At 40.2% G+C, this 15,507-nt stretch overlaps 1 protein-coding gene, 1 non-coding gene and 1 pseudogene across 4 annotated transcripts; 2 read left to right on the top strand and 1 right to left on the bottom strand.

The window, feature by feature from the left end:
* Nucleotides 1-324: 324 nt before the first annotated feature.
* On the bottom strand, nt 325-397 carry TRNAA-AGC (transfer RNA alanine (anticodon AGC)). The gene has a single exon. It is a non-coding gene; the product is annotated as a tRNA-Ala (tRNA).
* Nucleotides 398-4,922: 4,525 nt separating this feature from the next.
* Nucleotides 4,923-9,740, top strand: LOC137709541 (formin-like protein 3). Of its 2 annotated transcripts, XM_088688776.1 has the most exons (7): nt 4,923-5,701; nt 5,891-6,662; nt 6,748-7,207; nt 7,297-7,499; nt 7,928-8,163; nt 8,261-9,264; nt 9,474-9,740. In XM_088688776.1, the coding sequence occupies exons 1-6, from the start codon at nt 5,543-5,545 to the stop codon at nt 9,248-9,250; spliced, it is 2,820 nt and encodes a 939-aa protein (XP_088544902.1). In that variant the 5' UTR covers nt 4,923-5,542; the 3' UTR covers nt 9,251-9,264; nt 9,474-9,740. The 2 variants fall into 2 exon arrangements, with proteins under 2 accessions (XP_088544902.1, XP_068304725.2); XM_068448624.2 differs by having other exon boundaries at nt 5,169-5,701; nt 8,261-9,740.
* A 1,188-nt stretch (nt 9,741-10,928) lies between these two features.
* Nucleotides 10,929-13,367, top strand: LOC137708353 (STOREKEEPER protein-like; annotated as a pseudogene). Its single transcript, XR_015958832.1, has one exon. The product of XR_015958832.1 is annotated as an STOREKEEPER protein-like (transcript).
* The last annotated feature ends 2,140 nt before the right edge of the window (nt 13,368-15,507 follow it).

Here is a 15,507-nt window from a genome sequence, read left to right as displayed (position 1 = left end):
GAGCTTGGTGCTGAGATAGGTGTTGTCGATGAGATTTCCTGTGGTGATGGCGACGGCGTGGAGCTGCTGGCCTTTTGGGAAGGATTTGGTTTTGGCAAGGGATTGAAGGTGGTTCCGCATTGTAGGGAAGTGAATGGTGGGCTGAGAGTTTGTTGTTTGAGATGGAGAGTGAAGGTGCAGAGAGATTTTTTGAGTAGTTTGTGTGTGTGTATAAATATATTTGAAAAGCTCGTGGAGATGGTGGGCATTTCAGTTTCCTCTCCCTCTTCTGCCTCTCTCATAAAAAGAACAGTGGAAAAAAAAAACTGAAAAGTTTAAAAAGGATGGAGAAGTGGGGTATCGATCCCCATACCTCTCGCATGCTAAGCGAGCGCTCTACCATCTGAGCTACATCCCCGATTGATAGTTTAACGAACACATTTTTTATAACCTACCATTCCACTTGTTTAAATACCTGTTTGCGGTTTTGGATTGGTTTGACTTGGATAACTAGATTCAATGAATATTTAATGAAAATATAAATGTCAATTTGCATGTTTTATCTAGGTGAAGATAAAAGATGAAGAAGTTATGAAGAAAACTTGTCCCCCAATCCACTATTTTGTGGAGATTAATTAAGAGAAATAATTTTTCAGCATGATTTTTCTATCGTCTACCTTCACTTAGACAAATATGCAAGTTGATATCCATATTTCAATTCAACACTCATTTAGTTTAGTGAGTTGTACAACCCTAAACAACAAACGAGACCTATGAGTACAAGTCCAAAGTGAAAATAATTTTAAATAGATTTTAGTTTTATAGACATATGCTAAGTCCAATATTACACTTCTTAAAATGTATCTTTCACATATGCACATGTAAACGATAGATGTTTGATAGTATGCTAAATGCAATATTACACTTCGTAAAAGGGGCAATTAACATGAATAATCATTTAGTTGTAGAATTGATCCACATTTGTGCTGACGTGACTACCACATTTGAGCCACGTGACAAGAAAAATAATTTTTTATGTATTTAAAATATAATAATATTTACCCTATTAAAAAAAGATAAAGAAAAAGGAAAAACCCAAACAAACCTAGAAACCCCCCACCCCCCCCCTCCCCGACCCACTTCTCCATCTCCTCCTTCACCTTCCATCCATTCTCTCTCCCCAGACCCACTCCTCCCTCTTCACCCCCCGACCCACCTTCAGCTTGCTTCTCGTTGCTCCCTTCGATGAAATTCTGACCCATCTTCGTCAAGAACATGGAGCTCGGCTCGAACTAGGCCAATCTTCAGCCGCCGTTGTCTTTGTTGAAATGTGGTTCTTCGATTCTGATTCTGCCGCTGAGCTTCTCCATTGCCGCCGAGCTTTTCAATACGTTCGTGAGCTTAATCAATTTTCTTCCATTTCAACAAGGTTAAGCTTCCTCTTGAGCTTAATAAAAAAAATTAAGCTTGATTCTCTAACTATTATATAATCAATTTTCTATCTGCAATCAAATTCAAAATTCTAGAACGAAAAGGGCGAAAGGGGTGGTGAGGGTGCGAGTTGGGAGGTGGGTTAGGGGTGATCGGGGATGAGATGGATTATGGGGATTAGGGTTTGGGGGTTTATGGCGAGAGTGTCGCAGAGGGGTTTGAGGGAGAGTAGGAAATTGGTCGCGGGGGGGGGGGGGGGGGGGAAGAGAGAGGAGTGGGTTTGGGGAGAGAGAGAATAGGCGGTGAAGAGGGAGGAGTTGGAGAAGTGGGTTGGGGGAGTTTTTGGGTTTCAGAGTTTGATTGGTTTTTTATTTTAAGGGTAAATATTATTATATTTTAAATGTATAAAAAATTATTTTTCTTGCCACGTGGCAGCCATGTCAGCACAAATATGGATCTCATATTTGCCACTTCATCACTTAAAGGTTTACTTAACAGATTTTCTAACAGATCTATGAAATTGAAATAAAGTGATAAGTAAATGTAACAACCCGTTCCGATTCTATTGAAACAAAGGGAGTATTTTGCGTGAAATTTCACCTTGGGCTAGATCTATTTCTTTTAAAAATTGGTTTTGGATCTTAATTGGTGAGCCCAAGGGGCTCAGCCCCTGATTTTTGTCCCCCGAGCCTCTCGTCTTTCTCCTCTTTCAGTCCTCTCTCCCTTTCTCACAACTCTCATTTCCTTCATTCTCTCTTCCGTCACCCCCAAACCTCTCCTTCCCCGTGCACCCCTTCTGTGATCTCTCCCTCTCTTCTCGATTTTGTCACTCACACAAGCAACAACAGCCTTAAACCAACACCACTGGACGTAGGAACCTCGGGAAAACTCAAGCAAACCTTCATGGAACCCCAATAGTGATGGTGTCGCTTTTTATCATCTTCTCCGACGTGTTTCATGTTTTTCCGACATTGGTAAGCTTCTAGAAAACCTTGGGTTCTGTTTTAGGGTTAGATTGAAGGTTATTTTAAGTGGTGTATACATGTGAATTACATAAAATAGCTCGAAGTACCTTTTCCAAATTTTCAGCCAAAGCACGGTGAGTTGGCCAGCGTGCAGGTATCAATCTCTTCATCTCGCTGAGTACTACAACTTTCATTTTTGAATCACCCAATTTCGTTGAGTATTGAAGAAGTTATATCCATTTGAATTTTACCCAGTTTCCGGCGACCTCCGAGGCTTTTGAGGTGTTTTTCAGCCAAACCACGGCTAGTTAGCCATCATGCGAAGTACCATTCTTTTTGTCTCTTCGAGAACTATGACTTTCATGTTTGGATCACTTGATTTAGATGAGTAACGAATAAGTTATGAGCCTTGAAAAATCAACCCAAAAACTGGCCAAAAACTTGGCCTGAAAATGGGCTAACCCAACCAGTTTGCCTTCAAACCCAAACCCATTTGGGCTGAGACCTAGCCAAATTACCCCAAACCCAAATCCTTTTAAGTCTAAGGCCTTCGGGTCATTCCTGCCGAGCCTAACCCAACGTCCTTTTATTTTATTTTTAGTATATTTTTATTAATTGTTTTCAAGGCCTTGGGCCTCATCTGTGAAGACCCTGAATCCAAACCCATTTTCCCATTTCAGTTCGAAGGGCCTTTGGGCCGTGTGTTGTTGGGGGCCCTAAGCCCAAGCCCTAAACCCATTTCCCCTTAAACCCATTTCTTTTTAAAAACCCAAAAGGCCTTTGGGCCATTTCCTTTTAGGGCCTTAGGCCCGTGCATCTGAAACCTTTAACCCTTTAAAACCCAAAACCCTTAACCCTTTAAATCCTTGGACCCTTGGCCCAACCCAGTTTCGGATCCAATGGAATATTCCTCTGTTGACTTTTCTGAAAATTACCCGGGACCCTTTTTAGAGTAATTCGACGTTTTGAATCCGTTTCCAATGTCCGTTTTCCCAAATTCAATGGTTATAATAGAGCTTTATTAATTGTACCATTTATGTGCTTAGGGGCAATTATTTGTGGCAACTTCGTGTTCGCTGGTTTGTGTGGCTCTTCAGCGGCTAAGTATCTGTGAGTGGACCCCTTCTAAAAATGCATGTTTTGATAGTAGAAATGCCTACATGGAAAAGCATGATTTAACAATTATGTTCTATGAAACGCTTTGAGATAACATGCTTACTGAGGCTATTTTGAATTATTACTATTTTTCTTACAACCCGTGTTCTTATGATATGATATGATATTTAGAACATGTTTAGAACACCTCTTTATAATATAGATGATGAATGACTTTATACTATGAAGTTGTTTTTCAAATATATGTATGTTCAATGGTTTTGTACTTACCTAGTGGTCCCAATTCTGCTACGGGACGAGGGATAGATTCTGGTCCGTCCTGGGCGACGATTATGGTGTTGGCAGAGGGCCTGAAGTGTTTTTCCTTTGGCTATTAGCACAGAGATGAGGAGCTGGCACGAGGCCTGGGGGTAATTTTCCTCTGACTGTTTGCTCAGAGACAGGGAGTTGGCATGGGGTCTGGAGGGATATTGGACATTCACTAGTGATTACTATATATATGAGTTATGTTTTGAGACATTGCATGACATGCTAGGTTTCGGAAAACCTATTTTTTCATGATATATGTGTTTTCATAAAACTTGGGGGTTAGTATGTTGATAATTGTTTTATTATATATATCAACTTGGTCCACTCATGTTTGTTTTGCGCTCCCTTCAGGACTTAGAATCGAGGCATACAATCCCGGCGTCCAGGTACTTCTGCGTTGGGGTCTTCGAGTCCTACTGCAAGTCTACAACTTAAAAAGCATCGTTTGCTAGCTGATGAGCAACATTGTTACATGTTATATATGTATACACATGACAATCAAATATTTGTATATAAACCACCAAAATTTATACGCACTTTAGAGAAGCAGTAGAGCAGAAAGGAAAGACAACTGCAACTACCATCGTAACGTTTTCTTTGTCATTACAATCAACCGAACCAATTCCGAATTGGAAAGAAAAGCAACATCAACACTTAATTAAATGAAGGGTTTCCCTGGGGAGGCCGCCCGCAGGGGGTGACTTCAAACTCAAGTGCTAAGAAAATGAGTTCTTTAAACAACATTGAAATAAAAGAGTTTGTAACTCAATCGATTAATATTTTTTATCACTTAACTTGAGAGCTTAAGTTCAATTTTTCCCTCTACTCTAATAAAAAAAAAAAAAAGAGTTTTAACGAAAAGCCCGCGATACTGTTCATTTTAACGAAAAACCACATTTTTACACTAAAAAGTCAAACCTGATACTATTCATTTTACCTTTTATTTTATCCTTATCGTTAAAACTTAAAGTTTTCAAAAAAAAAAAAAACCGTGGAAGCTAAATTTAGGATAAAAATATGGAAAGTATTAGATAAGGAAGAAAGAAAAAAAAAAAAAACAAAACAAAAAGTTGATTGAAGGCAAGTATTGTAAAGCCAGAAAGGAGGTCAAGAGATAAAAGACCAAAATAAGTCTAAAGACAATCATGGGCGTCCCACGTTGTTCTCCTCACGTCTTATATTACGCGTCATTCTCTTTCTCTCTCCTCCTAAACCCCCGAAAAGCAAGAAACATGCCGACGAACAAAAATCTAAACGCAAAAATATTATTAAAAAAATATCCAAATTAGCTAAAATCTTTCTGGGGTTGAATTAGTTTACAGCCTCCCCCATGACCTTATGTTTTGATTCAGCTTTTTTATTGCATTTATCAATGGCGGTCGTGAACACAACAATGCTCTGACGTATCAAAAAGTATAAATTTATTTTTCAGGCATTGTTGTTTTTGCATGTTCATATCTCCACATTCAAATCTTCAACGTCTCGGATTTTCCGATCGAGATGGTTTAAAAAATTGCGGGTTCTTCTCGGAGCTAAGAAATCTGACGTGGGTTGTCGTCAAAATTGAAGATTTTTAATCACTTTGGGAGGAGGAGCAGAAGCGCGCGCGGCCGCCACTGTTGCAGGTGGAGCTTGGAGGCTGGTATTTTTTTTTTTTAAATTTGGAAACGTTTCGTTTATGTTGGTTGGAGAGAAAATTGGAGGATCGTGCGACAAGTTCGATGAAATGAGAAGGAAAATATATGGACGGGATGGAAATGGGAAGAGACGGCTATGCGGTTGTTTTTGTGATTCTGCTTTGTGCATTGGTGATAGGGGCGTCGGAGGGGGTGAGGAGGACTAAAGAAACGTTTCCTGGCAATGGCGGCGATTGGCTTTCGGAGGAGATAGACGAAGACATGGTATGGAATTACCCTCTAAATTATTTTTTGTGCTGATTATTTCTCCTTTTCATGCATTTAGCCATGTTATGATTAATTTCAAGGTTGAACATTTTGCCATTTCGTAATGGGGATAGTAATTTGGTAGATACATATATAGTTGTATGAATTTAATTAGGGATAAATTTGACTAGATTATTTTGACTACAGGTAGAGCAGGCATGGATTCATTGCAGGAAAGAACTGATAGACGTGAAAGATGCTGTCAAAAATTTTAACTTGTACATTCCACAGGAAGCAGCCGCTGACTCTGAAACAACGCTCTTAACGAAAAGCAACATACACCATGCAGTTTTAGTTCTTCCTCCTCATGTGAAACAAACACTTTTTGATTGCTTAAGAAAGAAAGGGCTTCTGCTTCGTGCTTCTGGAAAAAAGGCTACCTCGAAAAATTGGTTCATCAACTACTCAGAGTGGCTTTTAGGGTGGCCCGATGGTCCTAGAAGACATTTGGCCAGTGATTCGCTTAGGCTAACAACGACAAGCCCTTCTCCATTTCTAGCTCCAGGGCCTACTCCAGTTATAGCTCCCAGCCCTGCAGCTAAGTTGCCTAGACATCAAGCACCTTCACCCTCACCTTCTAAACGAACTCATACTACTTTACGTGCTAGTACAAATCCTGCATCAAAGGATCCCTCATCGAAAAAGAAAAATCCAACATCAAAGGATGTGAATGCCTCACCAAAAAAGAAAAATCCACCAGCAAAGAATCCCTCATCCGGAAAAAAAAAGGCGCCACAAAAGACGCCACAAAAGGATAACAGCGGTGTGATTAAACTAATTGCTATTGTTGGAATTGCAGTAGTAACAATTATCATTGTTGCACTTATCTGTTTCTGCTGTGTTAAGAAAAGGAGAAGCCGAAAAATTGGTCCACGAAATGGACCAAATGATGACAGGCCTCTTCTCACATTATCCGCGGGTATGTATGCAATTCTCAGATCTCTTCCACTGATTGATGATTTTCTTCGCATTTTTAGGCGTGTCACAATCTTTGAATGCCACAGGTTCTTCTCAGAAGTCTGCTAGTTTAGAAAACTCCGGTAACAAAGAGTTTGGCACTAACGCAAATTTTGTAAACAATATGGCCATGAAAAAAGACAATGAATCTGCACCGGGTGATGCAACTACATCAGAAGCCATGGCAGGAGGGTCAATTCCTCCCCTAAAACCTCCCCCTGGAAGACAAGCTCCTACGCCGCCTGAACCACCAGGTCCACCACCACCTCCTCCTCCTCGTCCTAAAGCCCCACCACCTCCAAAAGTTTCACCTCCACCGAAACCATTGGCCGGTAAGATCAACCGTCCACCTATAGGACCTAATCGCAAAGCAAACAGTGGCGATAGTGGTGATATGGATGCTGAGGGATCTCAAAAGACCAAGCTAAAGCCATTTTTCTGGGATAAGGTTAATGCCAATTCTGATCAGTCAATGGTCTGGCATGAGATCAGTGCAGGATCATTCCAGTAAGGCTTTACTTTCTCTTGATGGATCGAATTTTTCATCCACAAAATTACTTAAAGAAACTCCAATTTAACTTCCAACTTATTTACAGATTCAATGAGGAGCAGATAGAGTCGCTATTTGGTTATAACGCAGTGGATAAAGCTAAAAATGATCGGAAGAAGGAATCATCAGCCTCAGAACCTGCAGTCCAGTATATTCAAATTATTGACAGAAAGAAAGCACAAAATCTTGCAATTCTTCTACGAGCATTGAATGTGACAACGGAAGAAGTTGCTGATGCCCTCCGAGAAGGTGACTCTCTCTGTTTCTCTCATCGTGAGAAATGTTTCTAGGATATATTCCATTTTGTATGCTCTTTACATCTGATCAACTCTTCATCCTTTGGCGTTTGCCACTATGAAGTTCCATGTTACGTTTCTCCAATTTTGATTCCAAGTACCAAAATATGAGAAGAAATAGAATGAATAAGTCGGGGCCATGTACAAAATAGAAACTACCATGTTTAATCGAATAAAAACTCGATTACCATGTTACAAAGAATAAAAGCTAAAAGGAAAGAACATAACATGGAACCTCAGAAATTAAGAATTCAAAAATACCATGTTTGAATTGAATAAAAACTGGAACTACCATGTTTAATAAGTTATAAAGAACGATGGGCTAGTCTATGTGATATTTCTTATTAGTAACATAGTTATTTCCTTTATTGATCGAGTCAGGTAATGAGCTTCCTGTGGAGTTCCTCCAAACCTTGCTGAAGATGGCACCGACCACAGAAGAAGAATTGAAGCTTAGGTTATTCACAGGCGATATTGCTCAACTCGGTACTGCAGAGCGGTTCCTCAAAGTCATGGTTGACATACCATTTGCTTTTAAGCGCATGGAGTCACTGTTGTTCATGTGTTCCCTCCAAGAGGACGTTTCTACCACTAAAGAGTCCTTTATAACTTTAGAGGTGAGATACTAGCACTATATCTCTTGAACGATTATAGCCAGTCAAGGAAACCTTAATGTTTCTCTGTTATCTTACTATTCCTCGTCGTAAATGTCAGGTTGCTTGCAACAAACTCAGAAAGAGCAGGCTATTCTTAAAACTTTTAGAAGCGGTTCTTAAAACTGGAAACCGTATGAATGATGGCACCTACCGTGGGGGTGCACAGGCATTTAGGCTTGATACACTTTTGAAACTTGCTGATGTAAAAGGCACTGATGGCAAAACCACACTCATGCACTTTGTTGTTCAAGAGATCATCCGTTCTGAGGGTCGAAGAGCTATTCGCACAGCCAGAGAAAGCCGGAGCATGTCAAACTTGAGTACAGAGGACATAGCTGAGGATGTCAATGATGAATCAGAGGAGCACTTGTGTAGCCTCGGTCTTCAGGTTGTCTCTGGTTTAAGCGATGAACTTGAAGATGTGAAAAAGGCGGCACTTGTAGATGCTGATAGCCTAGTGTCGACAGTTGCAAATCTTGGCCAATCACTAACCAAAACTCGAGATTTCATAAATGTTGACATGAAGAATCTGGATGAAGATAGTGAATTCCAATGCACACTAGTCAGTTTTGTGGAACGCGCAGAATCTGATATTACATGGTTGTTGGAAGAAGAAAGGAGGATAACTGCTCTTGTGAAAAGCACAGCGGATTACTTCCACGGGAACGCAGGGAGGGAAGAAGGCATTCGCTTATTTGCGATTGTCCGTGATTTCTTGGTAATTCTAAACAAGATATGCACAGAGGTCCGAAATTCAACAATGAGGGCGGCGAAGAATGCCAAGAAAGAGGCCAAGGCACCAACAACGACAGAAACAACTCCAGAAAATCGTCAAGCACCACCTACAGAGGCCCAGGCACCAACAGCAACAGAAACAACTCCAGAAAATCGTCAACCACCACCTACAGCTATGCGTCAAGCCCCAACAGCGACAGAAACAACTCCAAAAAATCGTCAACCACCACCTACAGATATGCGTCAACGGCTCTTTCCGGCAATTGCAGAACGGCGGGTGGAGGAGGGTTTCAGTTCAGATGATGAGACCTAGTTTTTTCATATAGAGTAGGTAAAATTTATTTTGGAAAAATTTTTCCCGCGTAATTACTTATGCTTTGGTTGTGTTTGGAAGCAAATTAAAGGTTGCTTAGAGTTCAAGCAATGCAGTAGCGCTAAAACCATGTGTGCAGATGAAATTGGCCTTCAAGTTTTTGTGGCAATTTCTTTGTATCTGTCAAGTACTCACTATTCTTCATTGTGCTACACGAATTTAGGCAGCATTGAAATCACGAAAGCACAACAACCAGACAGTGGTTCGCAGCATTTCTCCGTCTTTGGAGCACCGGAATTTCATGTTCAAAATCTGTTGGTTGCACAAAGATTGTGTCTTTGCAGAAAGAATACTGGATGAAAGGGCACCCCACGGATCTAATGGCAAACGGGGATTTTGTTATGTACAGAAAGACTTTTTAATCCAAAAGATCAAAAACATCATTGCTGTTTTTGCCATCTTTATATATCCAACATATTTCTTCTCAAAACTCCTATTTTACTACAATTAACAAATTAAAATAGGTTCTCTAGAATGGAGGAAAGTTGTGAGATGTGAGCGTCTGGTTGATCACAAAGATGCAATTGATCGACTAGACGTTAACATCTCGCTATCCCAAATTGAAGAATCACAAATAAATAAATAGAGACTTTTTTTTCTTTCTCTCTTTGGTCTTGTCCTTAACAGTAAAAAAAAAAAAAAAAAAGGCATTTGTAAATTGAAAAAAAAAAAAAAAAGATTTTGACTATACAAAAATACTTTATAATGTTTAATACGATGAAAAAAAATTATGCATCTATTCATTTGTCATATTCTAATTGATTACTAATAATAAAATTCTTTTAGTTTCCTTTATTCATTTTAAACTCAATATTTTTTCTTCAAAAGTGTTGGCCTTAAAATAGTATACACCATCATGTGGCGTTCCGTGATGATAAATTTAATATAAGTTGACAACTATTTACACATTTTTATTTTATTGACTCACAACAACACTTCGGCACTATAGGCTACCATATAAGTTCTTCCATTCATATAAAAAGAAGTTTTCTTGTTATGGACATTCCCGTTAATTAAGGGAGCATTTTTGCTACACGTAGTAAACTATGCTAGCCAGTCATTCATAGAGTATCATGTGTCTTATCACATAACCATAGTTAACTACTGATGTAGAGAACAACGTGATGGGAAATATAAATGAAAATAGAAGGAATATTATAGGTATAAAAATGATAAATAGATGGGATCCACTATTTTTAGTGCGAGTAGAGATTTGAAAACTCAAAGAATTTTGCTTCTAATACCAGTTTACGACATAGACAACTAGAAGAACAAAGTAACAAATTGTTAAACAAAATCAAGGCACTTAAAAATGAGTTAACAACTCCAATTTTGACAAACACCAACTCCACTCTGCCGCCACCAACCACTTCTCCGTATTGAGAAAGAGAGAGAGGGGCTGGGCGACGCCGAGTTGAGGTGGTTGGGGTGGTGGGTTGGTATTAAGGGTAGGCAAACGGGTCTTGGACCCGCGGATCGGGGCAGGTCTAAGCGGTTCGGGGCGGGTCCAAATCCTGGAAGAAATGGGCCCTCTGCTCGAACCGATTTTCACCCCCAACTTCGTATCCAAAACTTTCCTAGATAAATCTCTGCAATTCAACATTTATATTTCTAAGCAATTCGAAAAGCACAAAAATAAAATCACCTATTTGTCTTTGGATCTCTCTCTCTCTAGGTTCTGCTTCTGGGCCTCTTTGCCTCCAGGTGAGTCCAAATCCTTGTATTCCCAATTTTTGAATTAGGGTTTGTGCAATTTCAGTTTGGTATGAATTTGAACCATTGGACTGGAGTGCAGGAGCTCCATAACCTCCCCGGTCTTCTCAAATCCACGACGACGACGTTGATATTGTCACTGTTGTGCCTCGCCAAGGAAAATTTCGTCAACAAAATGGATGCATCAAAGCACGCCTTGTTTGACCTCGCCTTTGCGTCACGGCAGGACGATGCCGACTGTGAAGCCGCCGTCTTCTGCGCGAGCAAGCACATGCGGACAACGCCACAGGCGGTTTCGTTCGATACCACATCCCAGAAGCCGTTGCTGGCAAGGATAAGACACTCGTCCTCCACCGCACGATCCGTGACCGTCACCTCCGGCTCCAATATCATGTACGGCTTTAGGTAGTTGTCGTCGATAACCCTCGTCGGTCCTTTTCAAATTGAGCCCGACCCGCTCGTGCCCAGCCCTAGTTGGTATTTATTTTTTTAGTTTTAGTTTAGTTAGTTTTTAATGATTTTTAAATTAAATTTTTTTTTTTTTAAATATGATATTATCTACATTTTTTTTTTTGTCATACAATATTATCTAAATTGAGGGGAAGAGGTAGGCTTAGCCTTACAATAAACTAACAATAATGTGGTTTAAATTCGCTTTTGACGAAAATCAAACTTAAAATCACATTTGTATTAAATGACGTATTTAAATTAAAATTAACTAGAGGTAGGATGGGTCACGTGACAGAAAAAGAGAAGCTGTGTAGCAAAAACACTCCCGTAGGACAAACTCGGAAAGTAACCCAAAGTAATTGGGTCCCACCATCCTTAACCAATAGTTTCACGACACGTCATAAAGTCTCTGGTCAAAACCCTACTGCAGAACACTATATAAACCCTCCCCCTCTCGGGAAGGTGAGACTGTCGCTCTTCTACAAAATCAACGTCTTCCCAATTTAAGACCATCTCTTTCTCTCCGATGGCGCCGAAGAAGCTTGTGGAAGACCCGCCTCCCGCCGTGGTGGAGTACTTCGACGAAGAAACCGTCGACGAAGACGAAGAAGAAGAAGACGACGCCGTTGAAGCCGAAGTTAGCAAGGCAAAATCTGTAGATCTCAACGATGATGAATTAGGAGGAGGAAGAAGAGGAAGGAAGGCCCTTTGCGGCTGTTCCGAAGTCAAATCCTCCATTGAGCTTTGACTCCGACGATAATTCCGGATCCGGATTGGAGACAGAGTCCGATAACAACTCGTCGTTTGCTTCCGACTTCACCGTAAAGCCGGTCATCTCCAAGCCCGCGAATGAAGCCGTTGTTCCCAGCAAGAAGACTGCTTCGGCGAAGCCTGCGGCGACGCCCAATTCTGGGTCGAAGCGGCCACCCGAGACCGAGCCCAACCCAAAAAACTCCAAGAAGAAAAAGGTCTGCGACGACAATGAGGATTTGAAAAAGGGGTAGCGGATTTGGAGTGAGGACGATGAGATTACGATCCTGAAGGGCATTATAGAGTTCAAAAGCAAGAAAGGGGTGGCAGCGAATTCGAATATGGCCCCATTCCTCGAGTTTATCAAGAAGGATTTGCAGGTTGATTTGAGCACGGACCAATTGGTTGAGAAATTGACTGATAAGATCAGGAGGTTGAAGAAGAAGTACCAGGCCGGCGAGGATGGGGAGGACCCGGTGTTTTCCAAGCCCCATGAGCTCAAGTGCCTTGATTTGTGGAAGAAGATTTGGGGTTCTGAGGGTAACGGGATTGATAGCAATGCGAAGGGCGGCAAGAGGAAGCCTCCGAGGAAGAATAATAAGGTGAACAATGATACGGTTGTGGCCTTGCCGATTTCAGAAGTGACTGAAGAAAGAGGTGCAGAAGAATGTGGGTAATGGAGGAGTTAAGGCCGACCCAGATGACTTTTGTTCTAAGTATCGATGCGTGAATGGTTCTTTGAGGGCAGGTAATTGTGCACCGAGGTCGGATTTAACGAGACTTGTGATTGGGAAGATGCCTTCTTTGATTGGGAGTTCCAAGGCTAAAGAGTTGGAGGGTATTGCAGCTCATTGAAATGGATTTGTCTGTCAGGAAGCTTGATTTGATGCAGGAACAGACTAAACTTGTATTGGATTCGATGAAGTCTTCGAAGGATTAGAGGTTAGCTTGGAGCTAGTTGATGGTTTTTCCTGGATTTTATGTTAATATTGTGAGTCGAAAACTTAGTGGTATAGGTTTTCTTAGATATAACCTGTTTTGCTTGATCCATGGAGGTTCTCAAATTTTGGTAAAGACTAACGTTTTGCTATATACATGTGTCACATGGAGATCATTTTCGTATAATATCAAGTAATTTTCTTTATGGCATTGTAGCTCTATTTTTTGCAGTTTACCTTCACTGGAATTGAATTCCTTTTGATTTGTTATACTGGATGATGTCTGATGAATAGTCTGGTTGGTTGAGAAAAAATATATTACAAACTTGCACGTTAAATGATAAGACTGGCCCGGTCTAGGATGATTGTTGTTTAGTTCGTTGGTTTTGCCTCCATGTAACTGGAAAAGAAACTTGCGGAGTGTTCAATTTGTTTCATTGGTGGTGGATATGTAGGGTTCTATACTTCTATGTAAGAATCAGGTTGGCAATTCATCTAGTTGATAAGAACTCGGGGGAAGAATTTGTCCCTGTAAAAAGGGAATGCTTTCAAGTATTTCGCTTATGCATTCGAGTGATCTAGTCCCAATCTTAGATGTAGAATCATAAGAGACGCATAACATTCAATCACCTTACATAATTGCTGTCCCCTGGAGTCTCATCCCTCCAAGTTTGGTGAGTTCGGGGATCCTTATCAGCCCTCCCTAAGGTAACTCTACCATGGAGTTGTAGCCCATACCCTGCGTGTGGGTGCTATGATACCGGATGATATTGAACTTGTCCATGTAAAATTTTCTTGCTAGGGAGTTATCCATCTTGAAGAGATACCAAATTGTCTGAAGAATCTGGTTACTGATAATTTAACCAATCAAATTTCAGTAAGCTTCTTTATGGACACCAGAGACTTGTCTATATCTGTTTTGTTTTAATTTCTTTACATTCTTTAGGGAGATTAGAGGGTCTTGAATATGTCAAAGGGTGGAAGCTGGCTATTATGATGTTGAAGCTGGCTATTATGATGTTTTAGTTTATGTTTCAAACATTTTGGCTACTAATCCCTTCTGCATTGAGATGAAAGTTTTGATTGTATCCAGTTGTGTCACGTCCCGATCTTGAGATAAGTCCAGGATTGACACATGGCGACACCATGTATATGTACATCCATCATGCCTCGCCTCCAAAACAAGGACAAAACACAACTCAAGGTCCAATAGCGTAGTAACATATAGTTTACTTTATGGTTGCATCTACCCTTTGTGTTAGGCTACCTACGTACCCTTAGACGAAATCAAGCCATTCGTGGTTCACCGATTCATGCCTTCCATCATGGCAATGCATGATATGAATTCCAGTGATACAAGTAAGTTCAATAGAATATAAACACCTATAGCAGAATACAATAAGCATGTGCGCACATAGTATCAGCCTTCCAATCCTAAACAAACACAATCTGCAAAGTCTAACCAAAGTATATTATGAACCTGGAAATGCAGATTAATCCTGGTGAGCAATGCCAGTACAAAACCAAACTAAGACTTCAATAAACATCCATTAAACTAATTCCAAGTCAAAAAGTGTCAACCATTCAAATTTCAAACTATCATTAAAGGGCATAGAGTACAAACTACGAGATTCACTAACTGGCGCGCAACCACAATCTATTCATCAGAATTAAACTAAACTCACCACATCCGCAAATACCCAATTACTCGAAGAAAAGCACCTTGACAAGGAAGAGGATTCCCTGTGCCTTTGAGCTTTCCTACATTTCCTTGCCTTTTTTTTATTTTTTTCGCCAATTCTTGCCACCTAAGGTTATCTTCAACCGAAAGGGTTAAACATAACCTTGTCTAGAATTATAGTCCTACAAAAAATTATTTTCAGAACAATGTTAGGTCATACTCATATACCATCTCCAACCAAATAGCTAACATAACCCCCTTCAATAATTTATGAGTTTTATGTTTATACTTTAAATTTATTGGTTAATTTAAAACAATTATTTCCTAAATTACCGTTAGATGTTTTCAAGTCTAACCGTTTAATTTGAAACAATTATTTCCGTTGAGAAGTTGACCTTCAAAAATGGCTAAGAGGGGCTACATTTGGCTAGCCCGATGTCCCTTTTGGCCAAATAATAATTTAATGGGCTTCACAGAATTATAGTCTAGTCATCAGTTGGAGATGAATTTTTGACCAAATCAAGCTATTTTTTGACTTTTGGACCTTTAACCCCCTCTATTAGAGATGGCCTGATGACATGATTCCCCTCGTTCCCTCTACTGCCTTCCAAAAGCCTCCTCATCTTTCCTTTCTTCTTTTTCCTCTTTTTTTCTTCTTCATATTT

Source organism: Pyrus communis, chromosome 17, assembly GCF_041283825.1.
Source record: "Pyrus communis isolate YQ-2024b chromosome 17, ASM4128382v1, whole genome shotgun sequence".
Lineage (NCBI taxonomy): Eukaryota > Viridiplantae > Streptophyta > Magnoliopsida > Rosales > Rosaceae > Pyrus > Pyrus communis.
Note: the sequence above shows the minus strand (reverse complement) of the source record. Positions and strands in the feature narration are given on the sequence as shown.